The 11,760-nt window shown below is 41.2% G+C and overlaps 1 protein-coding gene across 1 annotated transcript; it reads left to right on the forward strand.

Annotated features, from left to right (window-relative positions):
• Positions 1–3,881: 3,881 nt before the first annotated feature.
• LOC311491827 (uncharacterized protein) lies at positions 3,882–10,772 on the forward strand (the record flags this gene model as incomplete). Its single annotated transcript, XM_084549866.1, has 7 exons — positions 3,882–3,930; positions 4,903–5,223; positions 5,373–5,630; positions 5,715–5,837; positions 6,045–6,155; positions 6,473–6,653; positions 10,619–10,772. The coding sequence occupies 7 exons, from the start codon at positions 3,882–3,884 to the stop codon at positions 10,770–10,772; spliced, it is 1,197 nt and encodes a 398-aa protein (XP_084405992.1).
• Between the last annotated feature and the right edge of the window lie 988 nt (positions 10,773–11,760).

The following is an 11,760-nucleotide window of genomic DNA, read 5'->3' on the forward strand; positions in this document are numbered from 1 at the left end:
GCTCCTCTCTGGAAATAATGAGACTAACATCATCACTCTGAAACAAGACGTCTCAGGACATCTGGTCTGCTCAGTCAGGAATCACATCAGTAGTGTCTCCAGAGAAGAGACGATCTCTACCTGTGGTGAGTGACAACATGATGAGAAATAACTTCTTCATCATGTTGGTGTCATAACATCAGTCATAAATGATCTTTCTTTGTTCATAGGCTTCATATTCATTAACTGCACTTCCAATGGGACACACATATCAGAGTGGGTGTTTGAAGCCAATAACACACTGTGTATTAAACCAACTACTGCCCCTACCACTGTCCCAGACACTAGTTTGAGTGAGGAGACTGTCATAGTGTCAAATAAAAAATCTCCAATGAAACTCTGACCAGTGATGAACCATGGTACATTATTAAGTGAAAACTTAGTAAAATGAAAACTCTCCTGTCACAGCTTCAACTTGACATGTGATGTCTGTGTCTCTGAACAGGTCACATGTCCTTGGTCGTATGTGCTTTGAAAGCAGCTGTGGTAATTCTCTTGTTCATTGGGAATACCGTCTATTTTGCCTGGAAGAAAAAGAAACATGGAAAAGATGAAGACTCTGCTGTCCTACAAACACTGGAATCTCCAGAGAACTCTGTTATGATGGTTGAAATGAGAAGTTCTGCATTTTAAAACAACAACTAGCGTCACATTTCACCTGCTGTGATTTGTGTCTTTATGGGTGTGAAAAAATAGGGTTTAGAGTGAAACTCTGCTCCTGTTTCTATTCTTCATAAGAATTGTCCCCTGTTCTACATCCATGGTACCTCAGCTGTGTCCATGGCTGAGGACATGAACAAGCCCACTGCTCCAGGTGTACACACTGCTGTGTGAATGAATGATTGGGTTAAATGCAGACAAACTACTTCCCCATGAGGCATAAATAAAATAAAATAAGTAAAAAATAAATCTATTGTTGACTTGGATAAAAATGTATCCTTCAGCAAGAAACAACCAAAGTGGACAGACACTGATTTCTTGTTAAATCTTCAGTTCATCTCAATCTTTGAACAGTGTTTAAACATCCAGATGTTTCCCACAGCTCCACTTGTGATCACAGAACAGAGAACACAAAGTGGTGAATGTGTGTTAAACTAGTTTTTCTTTCAGCATTGCTCATCAATATTAGTGTCCAATCAAAGACACCTTTTCTCTTTTGTACAGGTTCTAGATTAAGATATGTATGTTTTTGAAAGGGTAACTTCACATTTTCATGTTTGTTAACTGTGTTTTTACATCAATATAACTATATTTACTATAAAGTTTGTATTTGTTTACTTACATTGTGTTTTACTCACATTTAGTTACATTTACATTGTGTTGTGTTAATAACAGATTAATGTTCCTATCATCTGATTACAGTTATAAACGGTGTAATATTGTTTTAAAGCATTAAAAGGAAAAACAGAAAATGTGTTACTGTGTCGTTCTGTGCTCAGTAAACCTCTCTATTCTTCCAGGGAAATACACAATCCATAAAAAAAACAAGAATTACTGCTGTTTGAAAACTGTGAAGACTGATCTGAATGAGACAGACCCAGAAATCACACTACATGAATTTAAATGGCCACATTTTCAAACATATCAGTGTTTCTTGAACATGGAATGATCAAGTTGGGAGATTTTGCTTTGTAGGTGTCTATGTGACAGCAAAAACAGTGAATAAACCCCAAATACCCAACACCCAGAAAAGAATAATAATACGTATTGTGACTGTATATACATGGCTATTGCATAAATATTGTGATTGCACATGGTTAAAAAGAAACATACCAACTGCACATTATTATTGCACCCCTGTTATTGCCGATTATTTAGAATGGTCAGATAATCAGGAAATCAGGAAACTGGCTGTGCCCCTGTCTTTCAGTCCCTTTCCTTTTTGTCCTCCTCCCCCCAAGTGAGTGGTAGCTGAACAGTTTGATGGCATGGGGGACAAAGGAGTTCCTCAGTCTATTTGTCCTGCACTTTGGGAGGAGCAGCCTCTTGCTGAAAGTTCTTCTCTGGCTACTGTGTGCAGAGGGTGGCTGGCATTGTCCAGGATACCCGTTATTTTTTTTTTAGTGTCCTTCTCTCTGCTACAGTAGCCACAGGGTCCAGCCTCGTGCCAATCACCGAGCCAGCCCGCCTGATCAGCTTCTCCAACCTGGAGAGGTCTGCTTTTGAGGTGCTCCCACCCCAGCACACCACAGCGTAGGACAGAACGCTGGTGACCACAGACTGGTAGAAAATCACTAGTAGCTTCTTGAGGATGTTAAAGGATCTTAACCTCCTCAGGAAGTGCATCCTGCTCTGGGCCTCCTTATACAGCTGCCCCGTGTTGCTCGTCCAGTCCAGCTTGCTGTCTAGCCACAGCCCAAGATATTTATAGGTCTGCACGACCTCCACCTCCTCCACTCCTAACAGAACTGGTCTGGGGTTGGGTCTGTCCCTCCCAAAGTCAATGACCAGTTCCTTGGTCTTCGAGGTGCTGAGCTGCAGGTTGTTTGTGTGGCACCAGACAACAAAATCCCTCACCAGGCTCCTGTACTCCTCTTCGTGGTCTCTGATACACCCCATGATGGCTGTGTCATCTGCGAATTTCTGAATGTGACACGTTTCAGAGTTGTAGCAGAAGTCTGCGGTGTACAGAGTGAAGAGGACAGAGGAAAGTACAGTCCCCTGTGGAGCTCCAGTGCTGCTGACCACAGTGTCAGACATGATGTCCTTCAGCCTGACGTACTGTGGCCTATCGGTGAGGTAGCTGGAAATCCAAGCAACCAGGCAGGGGTCCACTCGCATTCTGAAGACTTATTGTGATAGAAATAGAGACTTTATACCTGTTTCTCCATAATAAAAAATAGTCACTCTACATGTTGACTATCAGTTGTTGTTCAAAAGATCCAGTTTAATGGTCGACTATAGCTTTGTTGAATGGATGTCAGAATGAGGGATATTTCCTTCTCTACCACTCAGTCCATCACACATGAAGGCACACTTGTTGTACTGTAGGCTAAAAGAGGTAGAAAACTCACATCAGTTCCTCTTCTCAGCACCACAAAGATACAACACTCTGCTCTGTCATTCTCCTCTGAGGCTGATCACTAACAAGACACTCTGCTTTCTGTTGAGAGCAGGGTACATAGGTTTGTCTTTGGTCATGAGCAACAGGACTAATAATATTATAAGGAAATTAACATAGAAGGTCTTCCTATATTTAGTTTTTTTACAGCTGTAATGTGGAGTTTTTAACGTTCATAACCATATTTATAGAGAACATTAGTCAGTAGTTTTCTGTTCTGTCACAAAGTTCACTTTACTGTAATGCTCATGTTTTCAACATGACTGCAGTTAAATAAAAAGAAAGAAATGAGTAATGATAACAACTCAGAGAAGAAGATGCTTTGTGGGTTTCCTTCTTCAGCTCTGTCGTCATCACTTCCTTTTATTTACCCCTCCAAATACAGAATTTAAAAGGTTTTTCTGCTGAGGCTGATCAGTAAAAGGAGACATTTCAAATGTTTATTGTTTGATAAACCTTCACGATGGTGTCTTAGAAATATCAGCTGTCAGTCTCAGAAGGAGGGATGTTTCATGTAGTCCATCACACAGAAAGGCCCATTTGTTAAACTGTAGACTAAAAAAGGAAGAAAGCTGATTCTGCTTCCCTTTCTTTTTTCTTCATGTTACGAGAAGTTCGCCGCAATGCTCTGCACATTTCACACACTCTCCTCTGAGGCTGATCACGAACACAACACACTGCTTTCTGTTCAGAGCAGGGTACATAGGTTTGATTTTGGGAGGAATTAGATAAAGTTTGAAAGCTGCTGAGTGACTCAACAGAGTCTGAACAGAGAGGAGACATGGAAGCTGTGGTTGGACTGTTGCTGATGATACTTGGAGTCTCTCATGGTGAGATATTCATGTGCTACTTTATTAAGGTTTATAAAGATGGTTTAGTGGATCAGTGAAATGATGAACTTCTAAAATAGAAAGTATATTAAATACCAAAATAACAGAATCAGTTTGATTAAATAAACCCAGAACATGTTAAAGGTTCACTGACTATAACTGATCTTGTAGCTGCATTAATTCATCAATATTTGTGATGGAAGACTTGTGACCAGCTTAACTGGTTCTGAAAGGAGGTTTGAAAGTCTCACACGTTTATCAAACAGTTTGATTGAGGACAATGAAGATGACATGATAGTCTTTTATACACACGGCTTTAGTTTATTCCATGATCTTTTTGATGTTTTTAATGTTGTAATATCTGACAACACTGACAGAGTTTCTTCAGACTATCTGTTGGATAAATCAGCTACATTCCCACGGTGTAACTCTGCTGTTGCATTGTGCTTCATGTGGCCTTGAGCCTCTATAACTTTGTTGAGTAAAACTGATGAACAAAACCAGTGACAGATATAATGCCTTCTATGGCCTTGTTCCAACACTTCCTTGTAGCTTCATACTGCCTACCCACTCTGAGTGAAATATTCACATCTCTTATTTTTATTGGTTGCACTACTGCTCCAGATTATTCTACATTATTTATCATTTTATTCACATTTATTCAAATTATGAACCAACAAATAATTTGGTTGGTTTAACTCAGTTTGACACACACAGGTTTGTAATTACTGGTTGAATTCAACTCATCTAAAAACTCCTTTTAAAAGATTAATGCTGTTAAATGAATCACAACAGTTTTACAGTCACAGACCTGTGAAATGCTCAGCAGCAGAAATACATGCTTGTTTGCTTGTTTAGTCTGAGAGAAAAACCCACTAAGTCTGTTTTAGGTCAATGCATGTGATGGAAATATTGCAACAATTCTGCTTTATAGTGGTAGAAATGAAATGCTCTCAATGTTTTAATTCACAGGTGGAGAAACTTACTGTGATGGCAGACAGAGTGGAGCTCAGTGTTATGGAGCTTTGGGAGGAACTGTGGTCATCAGGCTGATGGACAACGCCTCAGAAATATTTAGATGTGACTGGATAAAAGGATCATCAGTAATATTAACATGGAGAAACAAAAAGATTATCACTAATATCATAGAAGACAGATCTCTCTTTAATCCCAGTGATGGAACATTTAGGATCAATGACCTGAGCAGGAATGACAGTGGTCAATATAATCTTAGATGCTTTGATTCAAATGGATCAAGATTATCAGAACAGACTCTACAGTTGTTTATTCAAGGTAAATTAATTTCTTCTACTTAATTTCACGACATAATATGTTTTATATTCTGCATATGTCTGTATTTTGTTTCTTTCTGATTATTTATCAGAGATGAAAAGTGACATTTTCCACAATTATCTCAAGTCATGTGTGTGTATTTCTCTCAGCTCCTGTGTTCTCTGTCCATCTGGTCTCTGAGTGTCTGTCCCATGGAGAGAAGAGGGTGTCCTGCTCCTCTGATGGAGGGGACAGTCCTCAGTACAGCTGGACTCTGGATGGACACTCAGTGACAGACACTGAGCTCCTCTCTGGAAATAATGAGACTAACATCATCACTCTGAAACAAGACGTCTCAGGACATCTGGTCTGCTCAGTCAGGAATCACTTCAGTAGTGTCTCCAGAGAAGAGATGATCTCTACCTGTGGTGAGTGACAACATGATGAGAAATAACTTGTTCATCATGTTGGTGTCATAACATCAGTCATAAATGATCTTTCTTTGTTCATAGGCTTCATATTCATTAACTGCACTTCCAATGGGACACACATATCAGAGTGGGTGTTTGAAGCCAATAACACACTGTGTATTGAACCAACTACTGCCCCTACCACTGTCCCAGACACTAGTTTGGGTAAGGAGACTGTCATAGTGTCAAATAAACCCTCCAATCAAACTTTGACCAGTGAACCATGGTACATTAGTAAGTGAAAACTTATTCTGCTGCAGTGGATTCATTGACAGATTTTTCTCTTTCTCTCTTTGTCTGTCTTCCTAAAAAGACGTGTAGTGTTCTCTGACTTAAAGTCCATCTTTCTTTTGTCTTTTATGTTTCAAACAGGCTATTTGCCACTAATAGCTGGTGTACTCTCAGCCCTGGTCATTTTCTTGGTTGTGGGCTTAGCAGTCATCTGGGCTCAGAAGAAAAAGCAAAGAAACAACAAACCTAAAGGTACAAAACTAAACTTCACTGGATTCACAGTTCTACCATTTGTTGTAATTATACTTTAAAAAGATAATTTGGTATTTATGACAATGCACTTATCTGCTGCTGCCCCAGAGTTGATTGAACATGTTGATACCACTTAGTTAAATATGAAGCAAATAATTTAACACAAACTGGAAACAGAGGAAAACAGTTAACTTGGCTGTTGCTACTGCAGACGTTGAAGTACATGAATATAAGTGTATTTCCCAAAATGTAAAACTTGTTCTTTAATAATTAATGAGTATACAATGCTTGTGTCTGTCCTTTCTGCTTCTCTGCAGAGGAAGAAAATGACCAGGAATTAACCTACGCTGATGTCAGAGTCGTGCAGCAGCAGGGGAGGCAGGCTGAGCAAAGGCCAAATGTGGAGGTGGAGTACGGTCAAGTCAAGTTTTCAGCACGACACCGGCAGACTGAACCAAAAGAAGATGATTGTGTGTATGCCAAGGTCCGTAAGGACAGGTGATTTAAAGTTGTGCTGGGAAAAACAGGAAAATGGAAATGCTGAAGGCTCTGCTGTCCCAATATACATGTTACTGTATGAAGAAAACAAAATGAAAGAACTGCACAATGACAGTCACTCAGGGAGGAAGATGTATGTGTTGTGGGTTTCCTTCTTCAGCTGAGTCATGGTCACTTCCTTTGTTGTCTCTCCACATACAACGTTTGCATGCATGCTTCATCTGAGGCTGACCAGTAACAGGAGACATTTCCGACTGTTCAGTGTTTTGCTCCTGTTTTCATTCTGCATAGATCCTGTTTGTAGCTTAGCAGCTCAGCAGCTGAGAGTTTTCTGCATTTTTATCACTGGAAATGCTGAATAAAGGTTAATCTCACATATACTGTAAATATAAAAGGAACACTCAAGATTCATTAAAGCAATTGTCAACAGTTTTTTTGATTCCTCTCACTGCCAGAAGAGGGAGACAAAAGATCTTCACTGTCGCTTCAAGGAAGTAAGAGCTTCACACAAAGTACTGTATGATCATCATTAACTGTCTATAGGATGATCACTGATACTCACATTTACTGATACCACATGTTACATTACACAACAATTTTTATCAATAAATAAATCTGACAATGACATAAATAAATATAGCTCAGTTTTGTAGTAGGCTATACTGTAACAGAGGAGACCAGGACCTTTCTGTGCAGAGTTTGCATGTTCTCCTCTGCCTGCGTTGGTTCTCTCTGGGTACTCTGGCCTCCCACCGTCCAAAGACATGCTTGTTAGGTTAATTGGTGATTCTAAAATCAGCCATAGGTGCGTGAATGGTTGTCTGTCTCTCTGTGTTAGCCCCTTGATAGACTGTCCAGGGTGTAGACCGCCTCTCATCCATCTCCAGGCCGCAACGGCGGTTACAGCGGTTACAGAAAATAAATGAATGAATATTTAATTCAGAGAACTAAGTGACTAAACAGAGGAGTTTGTGTTCCTGAAAGAGAGGTCATTAATGACCAACATACACCAGTCAGCCACAACATTATGACCACTGACATGTGAAGTAAATAACACTGACCATCTTGTGACGATACAATGTCCTGCTGGGAAACTTTTAGACCTGGCAGGAGCTTTGTGTTTTATGTATTTAAAGGCTGTCAGTAAATCATCAGTGTGAGGCGTCATCACTTTGTTTGAGTAATCATCTCTTAACCTCTGACATTTTGACCACAGACTGTAACTTTAAAGGGGTCCTAGAACACATTTTGTGACCATTAGGAATTGATCTTTGAGCCTAAATAATGGCATATGTAAATTTGTGGGGCTGAAAACGCCCCAGGAGCACTGCTAGAGAGCCTAATACAAGGTCATAAATAAGCCCTGCAATGAAACAGTTTGTTTTTCCCGCCCACTCAGCAAGTTCATGAATAATGAAATGAGCTGCGTGCTGATTGGCCAGTTCACCCAAAGGCTGATTGGCCCACATATCCTGAAAGCTGATTGGCCTAATCCACCGGGCTGAAGCTCGAGCCAAAGCCGGCTTGATACTTTTTTTTTTTTTTTTTTTTTAAATATATTTTTTGGGGGCTTTTTGTTGCCTTTATTATAGAGATAGCTGAAGATAGACAGGAAAGGGGGGCAGAGAGAGAGGGGATAACACGCAGCAAAAAGCCACAGGTCGGACTCGAACCCTGGGCTGTTGCAACAAGGACTCATCCTCGGCACATGGGTCGCCAGCTCTACCCACTGGCTTGATACTGTCCGAGGTTGGAGAAACACTCCGGGGTGAAGTGGGCAGAACAAACTACCAACCTCGGGTTGAAGCTCTGTGGAACGCGGTTGTAAATGAACATCAACCATTCCCGCTGACAGTTGAGTTCTTGGGGAAGTCTGTGTAGAGTCTTGACCTGCCCCAAACATCCTGGACCATTACACGCATAGTCCGACATACCGTATCCCTCTTGACAGAAACTGCGGTTAGCTGTCGCTGGGGCTAGCTAGCTAACGCCTCCGCCCTTACAGTGGGCTGGAACATGCAAATGAGAGAGGGTGTATCCAAAAGGGCTGGGCGCCTATTACGTAATATCGGAGCTCTGTTCAGATTTGCCCATTTCAACACGGCCGTTTCTAGTTTTGAATTTGCATACGAAAGCAGGCTGGAGAAGGCGGTGAAGTTTTTGGTGTGGTCCTTAGACACCACTCGGAGCCTAAATTCAACAGGAACAACGTAAATGTGGTTTTGATTCTAGGACCCCTTTAATGTCTGCTGAGAGCTGAACAAAAACTCATCATAAGTGTGAGGTTTCCCTCTGCTGGTTGACAGAGAAGTTACTCTGGCTTTTTACAATCCCATGTTAAACTCCTTTTTAGAAATCTGCAAAATATTTCTTGGACCGTCGTGAGTAAATGTAACAGCAACACATAGTAAACATACATGCAACATTATCTAACAATGAGAGAGAGGAAGTTTACATGAGAATTTAGATTGATCCTCAGACAGGAACAGAGAAAAAGAAACACATCAGGTTTAGACCTCTGTGTAACAACTGAGTGCATTTCTGAAGAGGAACTGAAATAGTCCTTTTAGGTAATTCATCTATTTTCTTTGCCATGTGGTGAATAACAGAACAACAACACTTCAAACCAACAATTATGCAAAGAAAATGCGTCAAAAAGCTTTCATTATAACACTGGGTTTTACAGCTTGATGTAGTGGAGAACTGAAAATATCACATTATAAAAACAGTTGGCCACTCTGAAGACGATCAGTAATTCAGCCACAGGTGTTAAACCGGCTAATCACCAGTACAAATAAACATGAACACATGTCATTCCCACATCCTGGTTTGATGACTGAAAATGGCTTTGTTCAGTCAATACATTAGTCAGGGAGGGATGACATGTTGTCAGTATAACAAATGAATATGAGTGTATTGTTACTGCAGAGTTTTGAAAGTTCATTCATTCATTCATTCATCTTCTGTAACCGCTTGACCAGTGAAGGGTCGCTGGGGGCGCTGGAACCTATCCCAGCTGTCACCGGGTAAGACTGGACAGGTCTCCAGTCAATCACAGGGCTAACACAGAGAGAGGACAGAAACAGGGAGAACATACAAACTCCACACAGAAAGGCCCAGTCGGCCAGGATCTGAACCCAGAACCTTCTTGCTATGAGGCATCAGTGTTAACCACCACTCCACTGTGCCGCCCAAGTTTGGAAAGTTCTCAGCATTTATTCTTTCAGAGTATTAATTGTCTGTTTCTATTCTACGTATACAGTATTGCATAAGTTTGTACCTTTCAGATTGTTACTCCCCTCTGCTCCTCCACTGGCTGTGCAAGTGTCTTTGGCTTGTGCTTAATCACCTTAACCAGCCACACCTGAGAAGACTGAATAAAGGGCCTTGTTGAAGAGGTCTACCAGGATCACTTTTCAGCTGCCAAGGCTCGCAATGTCTGACCTTTATTTTTCTATCTCCGTCATGCGTCTCCACTTTATGTTGTGCTTCCCGAGCCGGGCCGTAACACAGATCAATGATACGAATAAGTTCACAAGCAGACTTTTTTCAATTCATTTTCAAGATTTTATCTGTTTAGTCTTCATGAATTCATACAGACAATATTCTGTAATCTAGTTCATTGTGTGATGGATTGAATAATTGCCTCATGTGAAGTGTCTTCATGTTCTGAAACGGCATAGCCATCTCTGTTATATTTCATGGTTTAAGGTTGAAATTTATGTTGTAATGGATTCAGTACAGTATTTTGTGTTTCTTTATTCTTTATGTTTATTCCTTATGCCACTAACTCCAGCGGTACTGGTCGTGTGTATTAGTTGTAGTTACCAGAGGGAGACAGCAGGGGGAGCATAAGGTTGATGAGCTACGTGCAGGTCACACGCTCCTCTTCCGGTCAATACACTAATAGCCTGAAGAGAGTTACCTGTGTCCTTGCATTGTCCACTCACTTCTCCCCTTTTCAGGGCTTTTACAATTGTGGCTCCTGTGTTAATCCATCCTGATCCAGGCCTCCAGTTCATAGTGGAGGTTGGAGCCTCCGACTCAGGGGTTGGGGCCATCCTCTCCCAGCACTCGCCTGCAGACCACAAACTTCCCCCATGTGCATTCTTCTCCTGACGCTTGACTCCTGCTGAAAGAAACTATGACGTGGGGAACCGAGAGTTGCTTGCGGTGGTCCTGGCCCTTCAGGAGTGGCGTCACTGGTTGGAGGGGGCGGTCCAGCCATTCATTGTCTGGACAGACTACAAAAACCTGGCCTATCTCCGTTCTGGCCAATTCAACTCACGCCAAGCCAGGTGGGCCCTCTTCTTAGGAAGGTTCAACTCCACCCTCACCTACGCTCAGGCTCGCGAAACATCAAGCCAGACGCCCTCTCCAGGCAGTTCATGTCAGGGGAAGATAGAATAGAATAGAGAGCCAAAGTCCCGCCCCTTCTACTTCCGGGTTATGGGACCTATCTTTCGAAAAAATATGAACGGCAGTCTATGGCGAAAGATAAATTATTTTCTGGTCCTGATCGACTTGTACCTTGGATTATACATATGTTGTTTTTCAGAATAGAAAATGATTTTACATGTCAAGAATGTCACAGTTTGTCGCAAGATAGTTAAGTAAAACGCTATGGAAAATACGTAATTAAACGAACTACAAGTCCCGCATGCTGGCACGTACAGAACCGACCAAAACTCCCTTCGTGTAACTACAGCTCTCGACATGACCCGATTTATAATGATTTTCACCTCGTTTGATGCTTCTGCCTTCGTCCTGGAAGAAGACGGTAAAGCTCAACAAGGAGACAGCCATAGTTCTCTAGTTACGTACATTGTTCGAGACGAGAGATGTAGTTCACTAAGCGATCTCATACAAAACCTAATGTTGTTCATCTTATTTACGTCAAATAATTTATCTCTTGACGTGAAAAATTATCTTTTAAATTCACACACATCATATGTGAAATTCATGCCACAATTCGAACGGGACCAAAAAATAATTATGATCTCTCCATAGACTGCCGTTCATATTTTTTCGAAAGATAGGTCCCATGACCCGGAAGTAGAGGGGTGGGACTTCGGCTCTCCATAGGAAGAATAGAAAGCCTTTATTG

This window comes from Chelon labrosus, assembly GCF_963514085.1.
Source record: "Chelon labrosus genome assembly, chromosome: 8".
NCBI classification, from domain to species: domain Eukaryota; kingdom Metazoa; phylum Chordata; class Actinopteri; order Mugiliformes; family Mugilidae; genus Chelon; species Chelon labrosus.